This window comes from Cryptotermes secundus, unplaced genomic scaffold (assembly GCF_002891405.2).
Source record: "Cryptotermes secundus unplaced genomic scaffold, Csec_1.0 scaffold73, whole genome shotgun sequence".
NCBI classification, from domain to species: Eukaryota; Metazoa; Arthropoda; class Insecta; order Blattodea; family Kalotermitidae; genus Cryptotermes; species Cryptotermes secundus.
Genome location: NW_019738871.1, coordinates 944517 through 971662, shown reverse-complemented (window position 1 = coordinate 971662; position 27146 = coordinate 944517). Strand labels below are relative to the sequence as shown.

Genomic DNA, 27146 nt, shown 5'->3' with positions numbered 1-27146 from the left:
AAAACCCTATGGCCTTCACGGTCTGTTACAGGGATACCTTTACTTTCCTTTTGTTAGCATGGCCAACATTACCATCTTCGTTACAGAATGCTAAGACCAGTAACGGATGTATTGCTAAACGTGCATATGAACTTGCATGGCGACTCCGTTATCAGTGCAAGTTCTGCGATTACAGATAGCCACAGCTCCGTCAGTCGGAGGTAGCTTAATACGAAGCCACGTGTTAATTTGTTGGCATGTCTCGGGTAATGCTTGCTACCATTCACTTCAGAACCTTCTGTATGCTTTTTAACTTTTTAGAAACGTAAAGGCAAAATTGTCCTCGTGCTTATCTAATTAAGCACTACGCCATGAAGGTGTATTGGGGAGTGGATGTATAGATCCACATTTTCTTGACCTCGTCTCTATCTGGAGGTGAGTAGTCGGCTTCACGCCCCGGCCGTTTTATCCACGAGGAAAAGCCCCCTGTACCCATTGGATAGGAGGTTGGGTGGACCCCAGAGCCAGAATAGAATATTCTTGACCCTACCGGGACTTGAACTCCTACTTCTCTGTCATGCAGCCCGTATCCAATCGCTATACCTACTGCGCTCTCCCGACTCCTGTCCAAAAACGTAAATACGCGTTACTACGCAACGGTGCAGTAAACACATCTCTGCAGCAGTGAATGAACACGCAACAATAGAGGAAGCGGTGATTTCTGTGTAGAGCCGCCCCAAGGCTATATAAACAGGCTCTCACAGAGACAGAGTCAGAACGGAGTTGAGTTTCGGAGTTGGCAGTTGCAGCATAGAACCGAGGGTTGGCAGTTGCAGAATAATGGCACTTGAAGTGACAGTGAGACTGTTATGAATCCTTTGCCAGGATACGACTAGTGGAGATTGAGAAGGCTTATCGTGTCCTAGTGATTTGTAAAGTGTGTAGATCAGCGATAGCGCTGTATTAATTGTACTTATGAGTTGAATGTATAAGGTGTCAATAAATCTAATCATCCAATCCAAAACCCGTGTATAAGTCACGCACACATGACAGTATTCATTAATACGGGAAATAAGAAATTCATATTAAATTGTTGCAGGAGAAAATTCAGAAGAAGGAACCTCTTTAAAGACCTAGAAGTGAGGATAATATTTAAGTGAAATTTTGTGAAAGGTTTTAGAATGTGTGAACTAGGATTCAGCCGGCATTAGATAGGGATTAGAGTGTGACTTCTGCGAATATAATTGCAAAGTTGTATGGTCCACTGAAGCAGATTTCTTCTCGGCAGTTTCTGTACAGAAAAGAACTAGTTTCATGCGGTTCGTTTGCCTGAGGATCTTATCATGAAACTGCAGCCTAAAATTCCTTTAGTTCTGTATATTACAGCTAATCCAGAACTAAGTTAGGGAGGCCCTTCCGTACTTCTGCTTGCAGGTCTACGCAAGCACCGGATTATCTTTTTAATAACACTTATATGTATTTATAATCCGAATGTCGCATTCAAAATATTGTGCGCACGAGTTGAACAACTTTCGAACGATTAATATCTCTGGGGAGCGGGCCTGGCGGGGAGACACAACCCGCTCCAGATAAATCCAAGGATTTATGTTCCAAGTTTGTAGTGCTATGCCCTTCAGACCAAAGCCTGTAGCTCTGGAGATGTGTCAGGTGCTCTGCTGCCAAGAACTGTACCTACACCCTTTTTAAGACACAGAGGAATTAAGGAAACAGAATGTTATAGGTCAGGCAACTTCATGATTAACAGTCTGTAAGCAAGTATTGCTAAATGTAAAGTTGTCCCTGTGCTTAACTAATTAAAAACTACGTCATGAAGACGTATGGGACAGTAGATGTATAGATCCACATTTTCTTGACCTCGGCACTGGTTGGAAGTGAGTGGTTAGCTTCACGTCCAGGTTGCTTTAGCCCCGGGGAAAAGGCCTCCAGGACCCATTGTATAGGACGCAGGGTGGGCCCCAGAGCCGGTCTGGACTACATGGAGAAATGAAAATTCTTTCCCCAGTCGGGACTCAAACTCCGACCCCTCGGTCATCAAGCCCGTAGCCAGTCGCTATACTGACTGAGCTATCTCGGCTCGTGAGTATTGCTATCGGTGTTCTTTCCTCGCTTCTTTCTTCTTTCTCTTTCATGTGTAATTCGTGCGCTGATACAAGTACATGTCTGGATGATTACAGGAGGAATACATTTTGGAAGGTTCATACATAGGAAGGAGAGGAGATGGAGAAACGTTTGTATTCTTTCGGTATTCGTTAGATACGGTCACGTGGTAGTGACTAGACACGGGATTTGGACTGGTAATTGGATTAATTGAACACTTATAAAACAGTTTCACGGATCCACACACTGTACAAATCAGTGGACTGCAGCACACATAAGTCCTCTACATCATCACGAGTCGTTGCTTGGAGGTTTTGTGCTTCGGTGCTCATGTCCTCACTGGATGGTAGTTGGCTCGAAAAAAATTCAAGAAGAAACTTAGTCTAACTACACCGCCTGGTGTCGTCGTTATAGAGCCTCGGCATGGACCGCATAGGAAACACCGCTTCCAACAACTATGATATTGTTGCGTGCATACATGTTGCTGTGAGAACGTGACACGGAACACATAGGAAAGAGTGGATCACGTGTTTTACCATGCTGTTTCGTAGCAATGGACATTTCTTCTCGCTCCACAGTTCTTCCTCTGAGGAGATATGCCACAATACATTAAAGGAGGACAACTCCGCTGTCATTCCAAATCGATCTCTGCTCCATCATTTCTTGTTAGGTACTTTGCTTCTGAAGCTCTGCACGCTTAACCAAGGCAGCCCATTAAATAAAGTAAACAAAAGCAAACTCCGTGGTTTCAGTTCACAAGCTAACTATACCAACAGAGTAGCCGCCGCTTGTCGGCGAAGTCAGTGCCAACTTTTGCTGATAGAGGGTGTCGCGTGGTTAGCGCAACGAATCCCCACGACCGTTAATTTCGGTTTTCTAGACCGGAGCCGCTATTCCCTCGAAAGAGATCCTCAATTATCCTCACGAGGCTGAGTGGACCCCGTTTCAGACTCACTACTTCTCATAAAATCTGGTAACGCCGGGAATTGAACCCGGGACCTATGGATCTGTAGCCAGGAACTCTGACCACTAGACGATAGAGGCGGTTAAAAAATAAAGTAAGAAGAAAAGGAGTGTTATAAAAATTTAATGTGTTGGATTCTGCATTTATCAAAGGAAAACCAGAAGAGCCTTGCCTAGTGCCCCTGAAGGGTGTCGGAGAAATCGTGCCCCCTTAAATCTGCGAAAAATAAATGCATTTGCTATGACTGAGTCAGGTCCAGATTGTGTCCGTACTGTCATATTGAAATATAATATTAAATCTTTGAATTGTGGACTAAGCGCATACTTTGGATCATCGAACTCGGTAATCGAACCTGGGACCTTTATATACCAAACAACTGCTTTAACGTGTTCGTTTAATTCTTTACTCTTCCCAGATCTACGGGAACTAGCATGTGAAATCAAAATACTGTGTTTAGAGAACAGAACGACATTTAAATGAATTATAAATTGAATGAAATATTCGCATTCAGAATCAGGGACTCTGATTCCAATGATATGAATTACAGGCGCGAAATCATTACCGAGGCTTACAGTTTAGGCCAATATTTGTGTCCATTCATGACGAGAGGAAAAATTCACTATGAATGTGAGCAAACACAAATGCCCATATATTTGTGTCGGTTGGGACACGTCGGAATCAGTTATCGATATCAGAGTTTCGTGTATCACTCAACGCTTCCCTCGCGATTTCTGTGGCACAGATGTAAATAAAGCCCTGCATTGGGTACTGCAACAGGAAAGCATGTAAGCAGAGAACCGACTGTTGTAACAATGACATGAAATTTCCAATACCAGTCTTCACAGTTATCAGTGGTACTGTTGTAATGCTAATAAATAGCATTTGTGCTGTGTCACCTTTTCATGAATGTCTCTTGTTTCACTGTGGTAAACAGAACTGATCTTTAGGTAATTTATTTTCGTGTCACCATTTTAGTTATATCTGCTTAGCATGTGTTTAATTTCACTACATAAACGTAGTGAAAGAAGTATAACAATGATAGGATTCCTTAAAGTTATAGAACAGAAAATATATTGTAACAGATTTGATCAACTCGTTACCAGGCAACACTTCTGTAAACACGGTCCAACACGTAACAGTAGATGAGGCTGTGTTTTCTATGTAGTCCCCGTCGAACAACAGTGGAACAACGGCGTTATGCAACCAGTTTCTAAACAACGGCTCTGTGAACACAGTTTCGCTTTAGCGGTGACGTCAACAACAATTTAGACGGTATTTTCTGTGGGGTCTGTGCAGAGTGCTTATAAGAGAAGTGAATTCAGTGACAGAGTTAGTTCAGGGGCAGTTACGGGTCAGTTGTAAGCTGGAGGAGTGAGTCCAGAAGAATTTTTAGTTCCGAGGTTCCGAGTGACTGAAGACAAAATAACTAGAAGATTTCATTGTTATTTGAAGCGCTAATTCCTGTGTTGAGACCCCTTGCTAGAAGACGAATAGTGAAAACTGAGAATCCTAGTGCGTGTGCAACGGTGAACTGGAAAGTGTATAAATAGCAATAGCGCTATAATTACATCTAGTTACTGGTGATGTGTATCGGGAGTAAATAAACTCGTTCGCCCAATCCACATACCGCCTTATTAGTCACTGTGACACGTGGCAATGTGATGCAAATGGATGTGATACATGACATGTTTGTGTTATGACACAATAAAACCCACGAAAATTTAAATCAGATTTGTTATTTCAAACCTTGTCCTGAGAATGAACATGTGGGAGCATACTCCCTGGAATATGGTTTATCTTCCATGAATTAATCTCTCTCTCCATGCAGACGAAGCATTTACAAATTATTGAATCCTTAGAAAGTAATTCCCAGACTTGAAGGAATTTAGCGGGGTTGGAGACAGAGGCGGTGTTTGAAGTTTGTTGTGCTGATGAGAAAACATTTTCTGTTTGTTGCAGGATACTTCTGGCACATAACGGATATCCATTATAACGTTCACTACTCGACATCAGGAGACACCCGAAAATGTGAGTATGGAGTAATAACAGCACCACGCAGTCTGATACACAGTGACGTTAAGAATGTGCATTTAAATCTTGGTGGCTCTTACTACTACTAAGGTTGGCACGCCTGTAAGTCAAATTTTCCCTTCGTGTCAACCCCATCCCCACTGGAATGCAATGTAATTTGGTATCTTTCATGAGAAGAAAACGAAAACAATTCACAGTTCACTTTCCCGCTCCAAATTTTCATATTCCACGTAGTTTTCTTGGTTCGGATTCGGAGTTGACGCGCTGAGACGCCGTCTGCTTGGTTCCGACGCTCTCCTTTTTACAGAAGCTGCTTACTGTGCCTTAAGGCGTCAAAAATGTCGTTCCCACAACGATGCATGTTGGGATGAATTCTTCGTTATTATAAATAGCAGCGACAGCAGCAGCAGCAGCAGCAGTAGTAGTAGTAGTAGTAGTAGTAGTGATGGTGGTGGTAGACGTAGGTGGATGGACAATATTAAAATTGATCTTAGAGAGATAGGATGTGACGGTATGGATTGGATCTGGCTCAGGATAGGGACAAGTGGAGGGCTCTTGTGAACACGGTAATGAACCTTCGGGTTCCATAAAATGCTGGGAAATTCTTGAGTAGCTGCGGAATTGGCGACTTCTGAAGAAGGTCTCACCTCTATGAGTGAGTCAGCAGTAATAGTAGTACAAGCCTTACTGTCAGTGCGCTCATAACTGTGCTCTGTAATGATCTGGCGTCTGTGTTTCCTATAGCAGAGGTTCATACCGTGTCTAGGAATCCGACTATCCTAACCCGTATCTCCCGTTGTTTTCCTCAGTCCCTTCAGGCATATTCTGGAATAATGCGTTAAATGAAGCCAGTAGCACTTTTTTATTGCTAGTGGGGTGGGACTAAGTCCCTTGCACTGCGGCCACTTCTGGCCTATTGTACCAGCCCCAGATGATAGGTGAGGGTGATTGTGGAGCAATTGGTGGAATGAAGATTGGCAGGGGAAACCGAAGTACTCGGAGAAAACCTGCCCCAGCGCCACTTTGTCCACCACAAATCCCACTTGACCAGATGGGAAGCTAGTAGCACTTCCTCCCTCACTCCTTCCAGCCGTCGTTTCCCACTCGACGGCAGTTGATAAATCGTTGTTAAACAGAATACTGTTATTGTGTGCAGTCTGCCGGCGTACGGAGAACAAGCTTGGAGGCGGCGGGGTGGGCAACAGCAGGCCCGCGGGCCGCTACGGCGACTACAACTGTGACTCGCCGTGGCCCCTCGTTGAGTCCGCAGCCAAGGCGATGAAAAGCAAACATGGCGACAATATCGAGTTTGTGTTGTGGACGGGGTGAGTGCAAACAGTCTGTCGTTTACTTTTTATTGTATTTTATGTCATTATAGATTTAAGCTATTTATATTTCAAGCCAGTGCCACTTCGGAAAGCCAGTCATCGTCTCCTTGAGGACAGGGAACCTGAGTGTGTGTGAAGCGGATGACGAGCCATTGAGTTACGGACCTGAGCCCTTCTTGAGGAGCCGCCAGTTCTGCAGCTACTCAAGAACTTCCCAGCATTTTATGGAACCCGATGGTTCATTATCGTGTTCACAAGAGCCCTCCACTGGTCCCTATCCTGAGCCACATCAATCCAATCCAAACCATCCCATCCTATCTCTCTAAGATCCATTTTAATATTGTCCACCCACGTACATTTTGGTCTTCCCAGTTGACTCTTTCCTTCTGGCTTTCCCACCTATATCCTATATGCATTTCTATTCTCCCCATTCGTGCTACATTCCCTGCCAACCTCATCCTCCTTGACTTGATCAATCTAATTATACTTGGAGAAGAGTACAAGTTATGAAGCTCCTCATTATGCAGTTTTCTCCAACGTCCTGTCACTTCATCCCTCTTCGGTCCAATATTCTCCTCAACACCCTGTTCTCAAACACCCTCAGTCTGTGTTCCTCCCTTAATGTCAGAGACCAAGTTTCACACCCATACAGAACCACAACCATAGAGAAAATATACCTTTATTAAATTATTATGCGTGTCTTCGTATCTGGAGCATATTGACGCCACTGATAATGACTCACTAGACGAACTGGAATGGAGTCTGCCCTATATTAATTCGCATCCGCATCTCGAGAGCTAAATTACTGCCCCGGGCCATTGTGCATTTCCTGCTGCCCCGATAATCAGACCGGAAAATATGCTTTACGCCACTCTCTTAACGTTTTATGAGAACTGCCCTTTTTACGTGCAATCCAAATTTCTCTTTGAGGAGTGCAGAGAGACCCTGCAAGGTGTTTTCATTTTGTAGTCCTTAGAATGATACGCAGTGTAGACTTGTTGTTTGTTAACAAGCATCCGCCTGGATGGTAAGATCTGTAGACGAACTGTTGTCTCTGAAAATTGTTTCAAATTTGAACCGAATTTAAATATTGGCCGTCGGTGTTGTACGTTTTCTACTTCGGAAATATAAAGCTTTCACAGGAAGTTCTGGCCTGATGCTTTAGTACCACTTTAGAAATATGAATAACTTATGAAGCTATTTATATACATAAACATACACTGAAAAGTACAGGCAAGGTAAGGCCTCGCGGTCTAAGGCAAGAACCGTCTTCACCTGCTCGAACTCTGTGATCGTGGGTTCCAATCCCACTCAAAGCATGGATATATTTCTGCGTATATGCTGTGTGTGTTGTAATGTGTAAGTAGCGGCCTTACGACAGGCTGATGCCCCATCCAAGGAGTCCCACTAACTGTCTGAAGATTAAGAAACCTGAGTGAAACGAAGCCCTATGTTCCAAGTTGGAGCAACAGGAATAGGACTGTAGGTAAAGGTGTCCCTATGATTAATTATGTAAGTACTATGCCATGAAGACATACGGGGAAGTGGAGGTATAGCTCCACCATTCTTCACTTTGGCACTAGATCGAGGCGAGTGAAGCACATGAATTTTTTTTAATAATCTATCCCTTCGTGAATATGTACATCACAATATAAGAAGTGTACCGAAATAACATAAGGTACAAGATTTCCAGGGTGAACTTTCTTAGACAGAAATTGATTTCAGTGTAAGGACTAAGGTAGAGGGTTGACCAGTTCCTGTATTTCTACTCATTCCGTAGCGAGAACAGATAAGCCCCGTGTAGCACCAGTCAAGTGTGAGGCATGATAGCCGCGACTGCGCAGTAAAGTTACGAGCTGAATAGAAGCCGGAAGATATGGACATGTGCTTCGTGTTGTCGTTCCTCTCAAGCCATTTGTGTGGGCGCCATCAAAATGAAGTATAACACCAACATCTTGGCAGAGTGCCACTGTTCATCGCCATCACTACAAGAGCGTTTAAAATGCTTACGCATGTTTCGCGTCACACAGTAAGATTCCTTCAAACAACTAACTCAGAAAGAACTTTCGGCCAATTGTCGGAAGGAAGATAGATCCCTGACTGGAAGTCGATATAGTGGCCCTTCTGACAGATCCGGCTTGTCGTTCACCTAAAGGAAAGTGATATAGTGGATACAGGTCGCTGGCGTGGTGACTGGCAGAGGAGAGTGGAGTGAAACTGCTCGCGGAGGAACCGGCAGAGGAGAGTGGAGTGAAACTGCTCGCGGAAGAACCTGCCGCTGGCATGGTGACTGGCAGAGGAGAGTGGAATGAAACTGCTCGCTGAAGAACCTGCCTCTGGCGTGGTGACTGGCAGATGAGAGTGGAATGAAACTGCTCGCGGAAGAACCTGCCGCTGGCATGGTGACTGGCAGATGAGAGTGGAATGAAACTGTTCGTGGAAGAACCTGCCGCTGGCATGGTGACTGGCAGAGGAGAGTGGAATGAAACTGCTCGCGGAAGAACCTGCCTCTGGCGTGGTGACTGGCAGATGAGAGTGGAATGAAACTGCTCGCGGAAGAACACATATCACAACATTCCCCCATACAAGGAGACTGCAGCCTCTTCATAGCCGTGTCTGGAGCACACTCAGTTTATAACACTTAGTAACACTGCCCAAATGGAATGAGAAGAAGCACCGACGTTTTTCCCTGCATAAGATCATTAGCCAACTTCAGCCACCTCTCCCCCTTCATGGTCCGTCTCCCTAAACTGCTCTCTTAATTTTATCTTCCTATCTCTTCTGCAGAAGAGCCGGGATAACGTAGTCGGTGTAGTGACTGGCTACGGGCTGGACGGCCTAGGGGTCGGAGTTCGAGTCCTGGTAGGAACAATACTTTTCAATTCTCGATGACGTTCAAACCGGGTCTGGGGTCCACCCAACCTCCTATCCAATGGATACTGGGGGCTCTTTCCCCGGGGGTAAAGCTGCAGGCAAGTGAAGCTGACCACTCACCTCCAGCTGGTGCCAAGGTCGAGAAATGTGGACCTATACCTCCGCTCCCCACACATCTTCATGGCGTAGTGCTTAATTAGTTAAGCACAGGGACAGCTTTGTCTTTACCTTACCATATCTTCTATAGTCTCCCAAGTTTCCGATTTACTCACTTTTCTCCATCAAAACTTTATGCAAACGTTTTCCCCATTGCAATCTAAATGGCCAGATCAGGAAACGTGTTAATAATTATATTTAAAACTAATTTATGACATGGGATATTTTCCACATCCTATTGAGGAAGTTCGAGGTTCAAACCTCTGTTCGAAAACACGTCATCAAGATTCATCTTTACGTGAATTTCCACATTCCCTCCCAGGAAAATACCTCGAATTATGCTACGACAGGTGTCTTCCACGTTCATCCACTGTCATCCTAGCATTCTCAGTTACTGGTAGCCAACAAATACATTTTATTGTTAGTTCGCATGACGTCGCAACGTAATTTGAAGGAAATTTGATCTCCAGAAGAACTGTGTGACCCACGATACTCTTATGCAAAAAAGAAGTAATCAGTTTACATGGGCCACATAATCGCACTTTAACATGAACATTTTTACAGGCATGTTCAAAAATTTTAAAACGTTTTTATAATATTTAGGACTTATTTCAGTACAGAAGATAAACATAATATTTACAGGCCTTGATATTCCCTCGCGCGTTTGTTATTGTTACAGTCAAAGGAATTATTTAAAATTTAAAATTATATAATTAATTAGTAAATTAATTATAACCTTTACAGTTCATGATACAATGTGTAATTACATTTTTAGTATCAAAACGCTCTGGTCTTTCTCTGATGATGCAGCCAGGGACGCAAGCTCGTATTAAAGCATAAACGAATTCGACAGGTCTGAGTTACACAGAACAAATTGTGGCTTTGAACCGGGTGACGAGACAGTCGTAACACACAAAGAGCCCACTCCATTGTTCTGTGGAGCGCCAGCGGACAACTGTCAGTGGGTTGGAACAAGCTAACCCGTGTCAGCGGGCAGTTTGGTTCCGAGCTCAGTAGACGCCGTGCTCACCACAGATATCCTTCAGACATTGAAGTGACGGGAGACTAGGGATAATTGCCTTATGAAGAAATTCATGTTATATATTCTTCATCAAATGTTACTGACTTGATCAACTGTAAGAGGACGAGAAGGTAGAACAATTAGCATGCACAGGAGAGATGACGTTTTGAGTTCTGTGGGGATAAGATCACGTGGAAGACCTAATTGTAGATGGTAGGTTAATATTAAAATTAATCTCAGTGATATAGTGTGGGAGGGCGTGGGTTGAGTGCATGTTACAGAATAGAGACCAGACGCTGTTCTTGCGAACTTTGTAACGGATACAAGTACTGTAATGTGACATTATGCATCGTCTTGCCTGTTTAAAAGAAAAGTCCTGTTTCTGTTAAAAAAAACGTTTCGGATACTGGATTCTGTCCCCGTCCTCAGGTAAAACCTACTCAGTTGGGTCCAATAGATAGAGCTAGCCCCTATCTCTAGACATCTGTGTCAACTTCAGAAGGGGTTCATAAACCAAGCACCACACAAACCATCTGTGAAAGCTAAGAAAATATTCAACTAATGAAGCTACACACATATGAGGCTTTACACCAGAGAAGTATCTCGAATGAAATCATATCTGGAGAAAGGCGATACTCCTTGTGATACCAACACATGAAACAAATAGTTAGACGAGACGATGGATAATGTCCAAAAACACAGTACTTGTAGCAATTTACCATCCTCACAAAGTTTTAGATCTTATTTGTAACGGATCTTTTAGTTCCGTAAAAGAAGGAAGATTATTTGACCAGTTTCTCAAGACGAGGTCTGTATTATGGAGTTCACCTCTTGGAAAGTTTCATGCCTCTTTTGATTTTATATTCGTTTATTTCAGAAATACTCTGCCCGTTTGATATTCCAAAACCCCAATATGGCTCCGTGTCCTGTCGTGTTTCACTAAATGTGTACTGCGCATTTCATCGAGAATTCAAATTCGAACTTAAGAATAGTAACTAACAAAGCTAATCACGTCTCTGGTAGTAATCCCTAAACCTACCATTTCAAGGAAGTAATATCGTTCTAAATATACTGGCTTCGAACCTCGCTTAGGCTACCAGCCCTCCCAACAAATATTTCTCATTACCTTCCTCAGTCTCTCGAGATAAATGCTCGAAAAATAACAGAAAATACAGCATGGCCACTTCCTCATCCATTTGACATTATACAGCCCATGCAGCTGAAAGACGTCGTCGGGATAAACAGACTATCCAGACTTCCTTAAACATGAATGTCTGCCGCTGGACATGATCGTGAACCAGTTTCGCCCGCTTTCCAATCTCACAGCCTTTTTTTGCGATAGATTCATATTCTTGTTACCATCGAATCTACTCTTTGGTCTTGCAGGTTACTTTTTCCAATGTTGTTTCTCGTGCCAAAATCACGTATTTCTTAACTTCTCCTTCTAAACTTCATGACCAGTCACTTGAACATGAAGTGACTTACACTTTAAACTACTTTATGGCGCTGTAGGCCTATGTCAACCACATAAGATTTGACGGTACGATTTCGAGAACTTCGGCTTTAAGAACGAGGCATATCGCGTGGGAGGGACGGCGGCTGCGAGAGATGATTTGTGTAAGAGGCGCTTTGCGCCCATAATGTTCATTTGATTGGTGAGAGTTATTGAATTAATGGCAGAGATAGCTCGAGGGAACATATCTAGAAGCAGCTTCGTCTGCTAGTCAATGCGAATGGTAAAGTTGCGACTCGGAACCAGGCAACGTGGCGCCAGACGAGGTTACAAATGCTTTGATTTATGTTGCGCCATTTTTATTTCCGCAAGTTGTTATAACAGCGTTGCTTTTATAACTTAGCGTTTACATAACACGCTGTAAAGCCTGTAGAAGGATAGTGGTATGTCCTTTACTGCTCAGAAGTCTGGAAATACATGTATATTTGATATGATTTGGTGTGCAGAGAAAGGGTGTACTTGACGGATAAGAACACGCCATACATAGTGTTGATAATATATATGATATTCGTGTCATCATAACACCACTTCCAGCAGGTAGAGATCGCTGCGTAGGACGACATGTTTCGGCAGATATGTGCCATCTTCAGGTTTAATTACAATTATTCTGTCGCATACTTAGCGGAAATTTTCCACGAATACTGAGTGGATGCACCGCTGTGTTATACAGTATGTATACTATATTATATACTATAATTGGTTGTTTTGTATCTATTGGTTAACAACGTTAACAGTGTTAACCAATAGATAAACCATTGTTAACAATGTGAACAAGCATATAAAACAATGTCAGCAGTATTAATCAACAGATAAAAGACCAACCCAATATCATATATAACATAATATACTCGTACAATACAGATAGTGTATAACACAGCGGTACGTCCACTCTATCATGGAATGAACCCTCGAGGCGTCTCATTGTAACGTAACTCTTCATTGCTCACTCAAAACAAAACAAAAAGAACAAAGAACTTAGACTAACAGGATATGCAACTAGAACAAAACCCTTAACAAGTCGTGGTTCATAAATCAAAGAAATAAAGAGGAAAGATATCTCAATTCCTCATCTCAGTCCCCCACACACTCAGTTTACCTGAAAAATTTACCCCAAGTACATGACAGAATAATTGTAATTAAACCCTGAAGACGGCACACATCCGCCGAAACATGTCGTCCTAGGCAGCAATATCCACCTGCTGGAAATACTGTTATGCTACTCTGATATACACAGCAGCATGCAACAGAATAAAATCAAACGTAGTTTCGTATTCCTGTGCTACGGGGATCGAACTCAGATGAGCGCTGTCATTTTTCAACCATAAGTAACTTTAGTACATAATACAGTACTGTAAAACAGAACATGACTTTCTAATTCAAGGCTCGCGTTTTACGAAGCCAACTGAATCCTTGGGTTCGGAGTTTGGATCCTGAAACCGCATGAAAAACTGTGAGAAGTTTCATCTCTGTCCGAGATTCCTGTCATTGTCACATTCCTCCCGCTGTGAGGGCTCTCAGTGGCCCAGCCTTCAATTTTATAAACAAGGCTTAACAATTCTGAGTGGTGATTCCCAGGACTGAATGAGCTGTTGGAAGTATTCTGAGAAAAAGCTCGTAATAAAATTGGCCATTCATGATTTCAAGTACTCAATAGACATTTGAAGCAAACGGAACATTTATGGTCCTGCAGACTTAATATCACGTTCGAAACAAATCGCTGAGTTGTCCATATGGAATTAATGAAAATTTGTGGGGGAGAAGTCAACTAAGTCTTCTAAATTTTAGGCATGGTTACTTGAATATATGTAAAAAATTCTTATTTTATCTCTTTGCCAGTTTGAGCAAATGTGAAGTGAAGAATACCTTACATACAGACTCAGTATCTAACAAATCCTTGCCTACTTGTTGTCCGTGATGTTTCCGCTTTAAAACTTCCTCACGACAAGTTCCAATCTCTCGAGATTTTTCACATCTACCTCGGAAAAGGCTCATTCCCTTATGCGCCATGTAACATTGTCATCAAAAGCTAATAGTCTGAATATGCCATTAACAAGGATAAATTGAAAACTCTTCTTTCATTCTTCAAAATTCAGTTTATCCAATACTTGACCTTGTAAGAGTTTTCTTTAAATCGTCAGTAATAATTCTTCTTGCATTCAGGGCCAAGCTGTTTCTAAGTTAATTCTGTCACAAGTTAACAAAAGACCGATATAAATCAGTTCCCCAAAAAGGGATTCAAACCGCGACCATATTTCCGAGCAGCGGTCGGTTTCGGTCAGGCCGTGTCGCCGTGTTTGTCACGTTGCTGTCACGTTGCTTGTTCAGTCGTAATTCCGCAACTGCAACTTGTCAAGATGCAGACGGCGTTAGCTGTTCACGTCACGAAGTTATCAGCGACACTCAACTGCTGTGATGTAACAGGAAATATTTCAGATGTGAAATTAAGTCTTACTGATAATCTTCAGCAGCCTGTAGCCAAACCACGGCTGCGGGCCAGAAGCGTCCCACAGTTCTCTGCTAAATTGTGGATAGCAAGCAAGCTAGGTAATTCTGAATAGGTGCTGGAAGACCTGGGTTCGATTGCGAACAGGAGCAAGGATTCTCTTGGACACCACTTCCAGCCCGTACCTCAGATCAGCTACTGAATTAGTACCAGTGTTGAAGCATGCCGTCTTCCGGGATATGGCACCGTGTAGACATAGTATAAACTGACGTTTCGGAGGAACGTATCGCCTCCATCTTCAGGGTAGAAGAAAAAAGAAAGAAAAATCCGCGAGCGAGGAATCAGAGTGAACAGGTGGCTGCAGACTAAGTCTTAGAAAAATGAAATGAGGTGGTATAGACTGGATTAATCTAGCTAATGATAAGAACCAGTAGAGGGTACTTGTGAAAACGGAAATGAATCTTCTGGTTCCATAAAATATTTGAAAAGTTTTGAGTAGCTGAACGACTGGCGCCTTCTGAAGGAGGACTCAGCTGGCTCCGTGGAGAATCAAGGGGGTTGAAATGGGCTTCACGAATAATAAGCCTGCTCATACAGGAAACAAGAAATACATATAGAAATTTGGTTAAAACTTACAAGAATATAGAACAGTTGGGAGACCTAGACGTAGACTGGGGTATGATATTAAAATGGATATGAGATTATTAGCATATTTAAAGTGAGAATTAGATTGAACTGACTAAGTATAGAGGCCAGTGGTTAGTTCTTGTCATGAAAGCGGCGAACCTTAGAGTTGTAATACATGAATTAAATGTAAGTTTCCGAGAAGACTGCTTTCTTCATAAATTAAATGTTTAATTAGTCTGAATATTCCGTCAGAATGGACTGATGGAGCTGCTATTCTGTAACGTTTATGGAACCCGAAAGTTCATTACCGTGTTCACAAGAACCCTCCACCGGCCCGTATCCTGAGCCAGATCTATCCAATCCGTGCCATCCCATCTTATCTCTCTAAGATCCATTCTAATATTGTCCAATGAGGGTTTTATTAGAGTTGATAGAAACAGTTTAAATCTCTGAGACAAAATACCATTACCTAGTGAAGGATTTACCGTAATTAGAATTACACGTAATTGACTTATCGGTTATTTAATTCAGAAGGGGAGAGTGCGGTGACAGCTTGTCGTCCTGTATATGAATCCTTAGAGGTATGACGTATCCTTCGCTCTTGACGTCTCTTAAATCAGGAAGCAGTAACTGTTCCCTGGATGTTGTGTAGAAGTCGTAACATTGGAAAAGTAAAACCTATCGGGCCCCAGAAAAATGCAGTAAGCCGTATGATATTCCCCGGCCAATATCTGAACCGAAATATTGCGACCCCCTCCACCGCGGTTTCGATTTCCTGGCGTTTCCTTACATTCGATAAGAGCAAGGGACCGCTGCGCTTGCCTGCACTCTTCTGTCTTCTCCTTCCGACTTGTTCTGCTTCGTGTTCCCGCGAGATTAATGGGCCGGCGCAAGTCTCTCCCTTTCGGGCGAAGTTTCTCAAGCGTGCAACTGGAGCGGTATATCCACATTCCTGAAAAATTCGTAATTAAAATATTCTTGGTCGCGTTCTGAATAGCGCAGTTTAATAACATGTTCTATAAAACGCTTTTAGGGTATAATTTTCTACGGAACCAATTTCGATGTATGCAGGGATGGACGAGATTTTAGCTGGGTTTGTGACCACATGATCCAGTAATCCCTAGAAGAGTGTAAGGAATGTATTCTCTTATTCGCAGTGATAAAATAATTACAATGACGCTGTTTGCCATTATCAGCTTGTCGATACAGGGAAAATGCTCGACGTTTCGATGACTGTACCTGCAGTCTCACAGCCACGACAGTATGAAGTAGATACGTAGCTATTCAGAAGCTTGTCTCTGCATTTTTTTTATTGCTAGTGGGGTGGGACTAAGCCCCTTGTACTGCGGCCACTTCTGGCCTATTGTACCAGCCCCAGATGATAGGTGAGGGTGATTGTGGAGCAATTGGTGGAATGAAGATTGGCAGGGGAAACCGAAGTACCCGGAGACAACCTGCCCCAGGACCACTTTGTCCATCACAAATCCCACTTGACCAGACCCGGGATCGAAACCGGGCCGCCGCGGTGGGAAGCCAGCGACTAACCGCTTGTGCTATGGCGTGTTGTGTGGGAGTAACGAAGGCTTAAATTCCTAATCATGTAATTTTCTGCGTTCACCTTCCACAACCTCTCTCTTAGATACACGCATTGCCTTCAGCGCCACGCACTGGAATGCGCCCAATCTGTGTCCTTCCACCGCAAATCTTCATATGAAAGTTTTAGTTATGCCCCTATACGAGTATCAGTAGGCTAAAATGGACTGATTATTGTGCATGATTAGAAGGAAAGTATTTGGCAAGACGCGGCCGTGAACTGTTTTACTGTACTTTTAAATCATCCCTCAAAGGAGCAGAAAATTATATTTCTTGGACAGATACGAAAATATTGTTTTAGGAATATGTAAAATGTTCTGACAGAAATCATAATCGTTGTTCACATTGATGTAAGTAAAATTTATGCACACACAACAGTTTCAGCGGTTCATTCCTCCTTCACACGAGTAGAGAAATATATTTATTGTAATAAACGCGCAGTTGGTAATTGCTTACAAAAGCTTTTCTGCGTTATTTGCGTTTCAACCCTTTCACTTGTGTAACATTTTTGGTACCCTTTGGTACCCTTAACACCAAACCAGAAGGAAATAGGAGAGTGGGAAGACCAAGGTTAAGATGGGAAGAATGTGTGTGGCAGAACATAAGAATTTTGGGTGTAAAGAACTGGAGGAATGTAGCATCGAATGGAAAAGAATGGCGAGCAATCCTGAGGAAGGCCAGGGCTCACAAAGGGCTGTCGTACCAGTGATGATGATGATGATGAATTGACCTTGAAGACGTATCCGCACACTATCCTAGTTCTCTTGCGTTTCACACCCCCGCGTTGCTTCATCCCAACTAACCCAAATTCAAGGCCGCGCCATGTCTCAAGCGGTTAGTCGCTGGATTCCCACCGCGGCGGCCCGGGTTCGATCCCGGTTCTGGTCAAATGGGATTTGTGGTGGACAAAGTGGCGCTGGGGCGAGGTTTCCCGAGTACTTCGGTTTCCCCTGCCAATCTTCATTCCACCAATTGCTCCACAATCACCCTCACCTATCATCTGGGGCTGGTACAATAGGCCAGAAGTGGCCGCAGTACAAGGGACTTATAAGGGAACGGTCTGATCCGACATGTCGAAACCTGCCCTGATTTTTTTTTTCACTGCCGGAGTACACACAACAAAATCCACTGTAAAAATGTTAGCTGCTAATACGCAATGCAAGTATTTTTTAAAAAATGCCGAAATTACTCTTTTTTTTCTGTACGCGAAACTGCTTGTACCAGAGGTTTGTACAATCCCAGCCTAGGCTGTGAGTCAGCCGTGTTGCATGTTGCGTACTGCTCTGCTCTGCCAGGGGTGGACAATTCTCCAAGGGTCTGGCAGGCAACGATATTGACCATGTTCAGCAGTTTTTAAAAAATACTTGCAGTGCGTATTAGCAGCTAAAATTTTGACAGTGGATTTTGCTGTGTGTACTCTTGCAGTGAAAAAAAAAATCATGGCAGGTTTCGACATGTCGGATCAAACCATTCCCTTGTTAGTCCAACCCCATTAGCATTAAAAAAAAACAAATTCAAAAGTCCACGCAGTTGCAAAAGAAGGGATCCATCAAACTAACATTAGAATTGTTTTAACAGAAAGAAGGTTTGCTGCCAACAGCGCAAGATCCAATTATTTATCTATTCATTTCTCTGTGTCACAGGACAGATGCTGTCTTTAATGGACGCTGTAGACAAATTGGAATTTTAAGTAAGATTTCAGAATATTTGCCAAAGCACTTAGGTAAAGGTAAAGCTACAAGCCGGAAGGTCGCGGGATCTAATCCCGATGAGGTCATTAGATTTTTCAATTGACCTAATCCTTCCAGTCGCATTATGGGCCTGGGGTAGACACAGCTTCTAACAGAAATGAGTAATTTTCCTGGGGGGTACAAAGGCGGCCGGCGCGTAAGGCTCACAACCTCACCGCCATCTGTGAGTCGACTGTCTAGAAAATGTGAGAGCCTCTACATCTCACACCACTGTGGGCCTTCAAGGCCTGTTACAGGAACAGCTTTAACTGAGAGACAATTTTCTTGAAAAAATATTTTACGTTTCCGTGAGAGTACGAATTGGATTATACAAAATTTACATGAAGATCAATGGAGGAAACCATTAGTAGGCCTGGGATGATGATAATAATAATAATAATAATAATAATAATAATAATAATAATACTTGTTTAACGCTCGCCTTCGGAAGCGCTGACCTGCCTCCTGTAGTCGTCATGTCATCTAAGTGACGTCAGCTACAGTTACACGACTTTGCTTGTACCCAGTAACGCAGCGGCATGAATAATTAAATGCACCTGCTGAACTTAAACTTCAGGGGTGATTTTCATACTTTCGAAATGTTTTGTATGCTGACTGTCACACATTAACCGCGAATGACCCTGTTCCTGGAATCGCCTCGTTAATTCTTTCTGATTCTGAGATGTGTCGTTCCCCATATTGAGGCAAACCAAATTGAAAAACAGTTCAGTATAATTGAAACATATTCACATATATTTTTTACAACTAAAATCAAGAGCGAGTCAGTAAATAATTCAAACGTTAGGATGAATATCATACTGTAGACGGGATATCTTGTTCTTGTGTTCGGACGTCAGACAGACGTCACCACTTCAAGTAAGTGCTTCGGATACGCTTCATGGCTTGCTGATTCACTTCAGCGTTGTTTACTTGTATCGCGCTCTTCCGCAAGGCTTACAAATATATATGCATAGGAAAGGATTTTATGATATTTTCCTGTTTACATTAAATATTAATAAGAAAAGGAATAAATATTAATAAGAAAAGGAAATGTTTTTAAATTACTGTATGATGCTTACTTATCAGATTTCTGTAAATATTTAATGTACGTAGGACTTTTTAAGTTGAATAACTTATTTTGTTGAATGATTCCAACACACAGTTATACTTTCGGACTCCTGAAATTTGCGAGTTTTCTTAACCTTCATAAACACTATGTTAGTTGGGTCCCTGGTCACCATGGCATGGCGTGTCCTAAGGTTGCGGATGTCAGGTGGGTCCCTGTCACCACGGCATGGCGCGTCCTCAGGTTGCGGATGTTAGGTGGGTCCCTTGTCACCACGGCATGGCGCCCTCAGGTTGCGGATGTTAGGTGGGTCCCTGGTCACCACGGCATGGCGCGTCCTAAGGTTGCGGATGTCAGGTGGATCCCTGGTCACCACGGCATGGCGCGTCCTAAATTTGCGGATGTCAGGTGGATCCCTGGTCACCACGGCATGGCGCGTCCTAAATTTGCGGATGTCAGGTGGATCCCTGGTCACCACGGCATGGCGCGTCCTAAGGTTGCGGATGTCAGGTGGATCCCTGGTCACCACGGCATGGCGCATCCTCCGGTTGCGGATGTTAGGTGGATGCCTGGTCATCACGGCATGGCGCGTCCTAAGGTTGCGGATGTCAGGTGGGTCCCTGGTCGCCACGGCATGGCGCATCCTCAGGTCGTGGATGTTAGGTGAGTCCCTGGTCGCCACTGCATGGTGCGTCCTTAGGTTGCGGATGGAGGACACGCCCTCCAAGTATGGAAGGAAGCTGCGAATATATTGAATAAGCAGTCGCGGACAGCCGACAAGGGGTGGTCTTCCAGATTTGGGTTTGGACGTGGGGCTAAGAACTCGCCATAAAAAAAATAAGCTTGTTAGGAAAATGTTCAAGAAGCCCCAGACATTGACTCATTCTGTGAATAGACGACCTAAAACATCTCGTCATAAACAGCCATACTATTTTTATTTGTCATGACAGCGCTTAAATCGCTGATGAGTCGGATGGAGAATCAGCGCTTGGTTTAGTAGCGGGTTTCTGGTGGACAGGGGAATGAAACAGGACCGAATAAACCTCAATCAGAAAAGCTCTAATCGCGCATGCGCTGCTGTAGGTTCAGCCAGCGCCTTTTCTTCTTACAAAGTAAATCGCTCTGTACAGCAGGTTGTCTTCGAGCCACTTGTAGCCGGTGTACACTTCAGAGTAAGGCTACGATAAGTGAAGGTAAATTTTTCCCTGTGCTTAACTACGCACCCCGTCTTGAAGACGCATCAAGGAGTGGAGCTGTGCGCACTCGTAATCTCGCTGTAACTCAGTCAGCGGCTGTTGGCTGTGCAACAGAAGCCCAGCATTATATTTTCCTTCTTGTCAGCACATCCATACCAGACCTTGAGACCACTGAGACTCTAATCCAGTCTGAGACTTAGTCCTCAGGGATAAAGTAGCTGGTGTGTGGAACTTAACAACTCTCATCCATCTAGTGACGAGGCCAAGAAAGTGTGGAGCATTGCCTCCGTTGTGTGGTGCTTGGCACAAGGTATTGCAGATATGTAACATTTAAAGAGAAATTACGTTTCGTCATAATAAGATGACGCAGCCAGAGTAAGCTGAGGAAAGGGCTACGTTGCGTTTCGGTGCCTTGCAGACCCACGCATTTTGGCACAATGTTTTGTGATCGGTGCATAAAGGAATTTATGTTTACACACAAAACTGTGTAGGGGCCCGGATAGCTCAGTCTGTGGAGCAACTAGGTCACGGGCTTGGCGACCGATGAGTTGGAGTTCGATTCCCGGTAAGGGTAACTTCCATAGCAGCTCTGAGGTTCACCCGTCCTCCTATACAATTGGAGCCGAGGGCTGTTTTCCCGCGGTTAATATGGCTGGGGAGTAAAGGTAACCACTCACCGCCATCTAGCACCGAGGTTAAGAATAGTGGAGCCATACCTCCACTCCCGTATACATTTTCATGGCGTGGTATTTCTAAACAAGCACAAGGCTAAAATTTACCTTTTACACAGTAATATGTAAACACTGAATATATGCATCATCAGACACGCGTTGTCATCATCACATAAACGTTAGGTTTGGGGTTCTCACAGCAGTGATTATGACGTTTCCGTGTATTCTCTTCTGGACAGTCTGTCGCAGACGTTTCGAAGAAGAGTACTGCTTCAGACAATATGTTCCTCCGAAACGTCTGTGAACTTCTACCGGAATACAAGGCGTTACACCCCTTGAAGATGATACTCGCCACAGAAATATTTTGTCTCTGAACGACCCAATTCATCAAGATAAATTTTTATAGGCGTTTATTTAGGTTTATTTATTTGTTCCAGTGTATTAATATTTTATGAAGGGCGTCCGTGTTGTTAGCCAAGGACAGGCCTTGACATAGCTCAGGCGGTTAGTCGCTGGCTCCCCATAGCGGCGGCCCGGATTCGAGCCAGTGTCAGGTTTTCTCCGAGTACTTCGGTTTCCCCTGCCAATCTTCATTCCACAATCACCCTCACCTATGATCTGCGGCCGGTACAATAGGCCAGAACTGGCCGCAGTACCAAGTGGACTCAGTCTCACCCCACTAAGAATAATAATAATAAAAACAATTAGCAAGGAGAGACACCGTGTCTACACACGCTCCTACAATATTCACTTCGCTCCAGCGAGAACGCCCTATTGTTTATTAACTCTCTCGCTGAACCTTGCTTACAAGGGCGTGGCCCTGCTCTAGTGTTTCAGAACATGTCATGCTATTCTCAGACGTGGCCCGGTTCCATAGCTGATATTCTCAGACCGACCAAACAGAAGCGAAACTGGTTGTTTGAAAACAAGTTTGTCACAGAGTGCGTTCTGTGCTTCATATTCTGCACATTCGTACTATTAGCAGTACATCAATAAAGGCAGATCCCAGTGGCTCCGTAGTCTTCGGTTGCTCAAGTATTGGGATCACGGGTTCGAGTCTCGCGCATGACAGCCATATTTGTCCCGCCTGTTTGAGTTTCTCTTAATGCCAGTGGGGTGAGACTAAGTCCCTTGTACTGCGGCCACTTCTGGCCTATTGTACCAGCCCCAGATGATAGGTGAGGGTGATTGTGGAGCAATTGGTGGAATGAAGATTGGCAGGGGAAACCGAAGTACTCGGAGAAAACCTGCCCCAGTGCCGCTTTGTCCACCACAAATCCCACTTGACCAGGAATCCAGCGACTAACCGCTTGAGCTATGGCGCGGCCCCGCCTGTTTCAGTTGATCTGCGATGGTCTGAGCTTGCATGCAAAGGGTCTACAGGATTTCTTCATGTATAAAACGTTTACACTGAGTAAGTGTAGGCTCAAAACTGGCTGAGCGCCAAGAGGAAGGGAGGGGAAAAGAAGAGTTGATTGATTCTTAGATTACTTAACGACGCTATTTTAAACTGCAGGAAATAGAGGAACGAAAAAAAAGGATATGCGATATTCCCGACAACTGCAGTATAAACAAAAGAACTCCAACAGCAAACCGGAAGGATCCTGTTTGCTTTGTCTCTGCTTGTCTGTAAGCAAGACTCCCATGAATGTAGTTCAAATAGATTGGGTACTGGAAATAGTTAATTGACTTTATAAACTATACGCAGCATTTATAACACCAATTTATATAAGTATCTAATTTTCAGAATATTTTGTCACCACACGCCCTATTTAAAAACACAGGCAACAACTCTCGGGTTATGTAAAAGCTGGGAATTTCTTCATCTGTCTTCCTTCCATGCAAGATTTTTAGTTAATATCCAGTAGGTACGGAGATAAGCATTCCGAAATCTGAGAAGTGTTAATGGAATTGAATTTAAAAGTTTTGCAGGAGACAGCCCAGTAGCGGACATCTGTACAGAACAGATTGATGGCTGGGTTACTGCAGATTTATTAAAACTTGAGGGACTGAAATGTCTGCATGGTCTATAGATTCTTAATGTATAAGTATTTGTTACTATTAACCAAATTCAATTAAAGCATGTAAAATTATATAATTTTATAATGGTTTTTATAATGGTTATTTAGCTCTGTTAGCCGTGGCATTCCTGGAAATAAGATGCACCGAGTAAAACTAAGATAGTCTCATGTAAGTAAAGTAAGGTTAATATAGACTAAGGCTTTAGGCTTTACAACATCATATTTACATTTGTATTTATTTGCTTATTATTTATTATTATATATTTATATTTCAGCATTCTGTTGCATTGAGGTATCTTTTGTAGTCTTTTTTTTTTCCTTCTATAATGGAACAAAATTAATAACATTAATTCATATTTAATTCACACAATGATCGTTAAATGTATAACTCACTCACTCATGGAGCTGAGCCCTTCTCGAGAACCGCCAATTGTGCAGCTACTCAAGAATTTATATGGAACTCGAAGGTTCATTACCGTGTTCACAAGAGCCCTTCACTGGTCCCTATCCCGAGGCAAATCAGCCCAGTCCATACCATCCCATCCTATCTCTCTATGATCCATTTTAATATTGTACAGCCACCTACGTCTTGGTCTTCCCAGTGGGCTCTTTCATTCTGGCTTTCCCATCAATATCCTATATGCATTTCTCTTCTCCCCATTCGTACTACATGCCCTGCCTATCTCATCCTCCTTGACTTGATCGTTCTAATTATACTTGGAGAAGAGTACAAGTTATGAAGCTTCTCATTATGCAGTGTTAAATGTATAAAATGTAATTCAAAATATTAACATATTGAAATATATATATATATATTTTTGTTGTTGTTTAGGCTGTATATTTATCCTTAAGCCACCGTTGCTGTGACGCGTGAGGAGGTCGACTCCGACCTGCGTCAAAGCGCCGCTTCTAATCGGGTTGTAGGATTCCGAAAGGCAAGGAAAGCGATACTGTTTTGTTACTCCGTATCGCCGTGGATGTCTGATTGGAACAAGATGGAGCAAAGGACAGAAACAGGAGATGGTATGGTGTGAAGATATCCAGTTTCCGGTGTTTTACGCTCCGTCCTTAATGTACTGGAAAGGGTGCTGAAAGATTTATTTCCGTTCGTGTGATGGGATTGTGGTTAGGGTATCGTGTTCAGGAAGTCACTGGGCTCCCCGCGGTTGCAGAAGCCAGCGACTGCACACCCACGAAGATTTATAATTTTACTCAGATGTCTGATTTCGAATCTTGACCGTGCCCGATTGTAATTTCATACGTTCTTAATAAAAATGCCGGGATATAATGTTTAAATTGGCCACGACTTCATTTTACTCACTTCTCATTACCATCGATCGTTAAACGTGACTATCTCAAACATTGCTGGTAAAGTTGCCGCAGAACTTAAGTACTACTAACTAAAGGTGTATGGAAGGACTGGGGTAAAATTCTGCCCACACCTAACCGCGTAACTAGATGGATATAAGTGCTCAGCTTCTCTCTCTGGCCGCTTTACGCCAGATATTCTTCGAATAAGAAGTTTGATGGATTCCAGAGTCTATCTGGACGCAGTAACGAGAATAATTATTATTTCTTTTATTATTATTATTATTATTGGATGGGGTGGGTTTCCCCATGCACCGCGAATAATAGTTTATTCTACGTCCCCCTTTGATATTCTACCAGTCGTCATACCCTGCCGGTACTGGTGCTCGCTATCAGCCCCGTTCAGCCAGCGAGGCTGACAGTGGTACCCGATACTTCGCCATCTACCGGAGGCATTGGAAACTACTTTGGCGGGAAACTTTGCCTAATTTTGCTCAGAGGGACCCACGGCTTAATATCCCTACCGGAGAACTTGTTCCCTGAATTTTTCCGCCCTTAAAAATTCCACGACCTCCGCCGGGTTTGAACCCGCATACCTTGAGTCATGAGGTGGGAACGTTACCCCGAGACTACGGAGGCCGCTTAACGAGAATATTACTTACTTCTAATCGAAGACAGGTCTTAAAGTTAGTAATCTTCCGCTTTAATTACTGAGCCCTTCTGGCCCATAAACGTATATTGCGATGTTGCCTAATGCACCGTGTAACCGCTGTACACTGATGTGCCACTTTTATAATGGCCCACGTTGTAGCACTTCCTACTCGACTTCTGTGACTGCTTCAAATTGTTAGGATGATTATCATCCCAATTTCTTCTTGCTTATCGCTGCGACCACCTTCCGCTGCTTACTGTCGAACGGCGATATACTTGGGAAGACAGGAAGTGATTGAGCGCCAGTAAGCGGCCGTCTGCAGATTGAGATGTGGACAGTTTCCGCTCTGGGGAGTCATCTGGGTCAGCCCGTATGCCCGGGCATAGCTAGTGCTCATCTCTAGACAGGACAAGAAGAGGGCTCATGCTAAGAACTTTGTGCGAACACCATTTTACTTTCACACAAGACTTTATTTATTTTTGCTCTGCGTTAACATGAAATTAGTTACTTCAGTGGCTTCATTCGTCCCTTCTTATACTGTGTTTATTCTTGTATGACTGGATTTTTACGGTTACTTACTTTACTCTTACTAAGTGAACTTGTATAAAACTTAAGAATGCATAATTTAGGACTGTGACGAAGTGACGCAGTTTTGCCTCCGCGAAATTCAGAAGTCGGAAGACGACTAATTTTGGTGAATAAGCTCTCTCTTCCAAGAAGAAGCTCCTCCTAGAAACAGGTCTTATTGGTCTAGTTCAAAATTTGGGAGTCCACCAGAAATGTACATTTCCCAATGATATAGATCTGTTGCGCGATTTTTGTTCCTTAAGCCTCAACGGCACTTCTGACAGCATCTTGTCGTCGCTCTGTGGCCAATTGAGTCATAGCTTACACAAGCTGTCAAATCTCAGATTTTCAAAGATAGGCCACTGTGGCTGGAACAGGAAGTGTAGCGAATGCTACATCCTGCCCTCACAGCACGAATGTGAGCTTATGTCACGTTCTGAAAGTAAAAATATGACTGCTTACTCTCTGGCCGGTCACGGTAGCCGAGCGGCCTAAGGCATGCACTCTCTTCGCTCGCTCGGAAACAAGGAACATGGGTTCGAATTCCACTTAGGGTATAGATGTTTCGTATGTGTGTTTTTCTGTGTTTATGTATAGGTAGAGGCCTCGCGACGAGCTGATCACTCGCCCAAGTAGTCCTACCGAATGCCTAAGATCTAGTAAACCGAAGTGAAACGGAGAGTTTCATGGAGGTAGGCCAAGGCCCAAATTGGGGCTGTAGCGCCAAAGGAAAAATAATGGTTACTCTTTACTTATAACCAATAGCTTATACTTAATTGCTCTCAATTAACATAATTTATATTCATTCTAATTATAGTGAGATAATTCAGGAGCTACTTGAATGGAAAAGTAGCGGCTCTGGTCTAGAAAACCGAGATTAACGGCCGTGGGGATTCGTTGCGCTGGCCACGTGACACCCTCTGTCCGCTAAAGTCGGTACTAACTTCGCCGACAAGCGGCGGTCGCTCGGTCGGTATAGTTCGCATGCGGACTAAAGCCGCGGAATTTCTTTTTGTTCTAATTACAGTGAACGGTTATAACTCCTCCTCGACACTTGATAACGTCTGTACTTAATATCTAAGTCGTCAGGAAAACAATCTTCAGTAGCGTGTGTACCTGTTAAATAGTCTGTAGTTCTGCAAGGCATCGAGGGAGACTCCACCCTCTCATTCAGACTGGCTTCTTCTGATACCTAGACTTATGTCTTCCCCAACCTTTGTATTGAGCTCACGAGGATCCGTAACCTTTATAAGGACCCCACCCGTCCGTTAAAATGTCACAAAGGATC

The 27146-nt window shown here is 43.4% G+C and overlaps 1 protein-coding gene across 9 annotated transcripts in view; it reads left to right on the top strand.

The window, feature by feature from the left end:
* The window catches only part of LOC111871052 (acid sphingomyelinase-like phosphodiesterase 3a), a 513318-nt gene that overhangs the window by 410728 nt on the left and 75444 nt on the right, over nucleotides 1–27146 (top strand). For all 9 annotated transcript variants that reach the window (XM_023863803.2, XM_033754084.1, XM_023863804.2 and 6 more), the window contains 2 exons: nucleotides 5021–5089; nucleotides 6249–6417. In XM_023863803.2, coding sequence (XP_023719571.1) covers nucleotides 5021–5089; nucleotides 6249–6417 — 238 coding nt within the window. The remainder of the gene's footprint in view (nucleotides 1–5020; nucleotides 5090–6248; nucleotides 6418–27146) is intronic.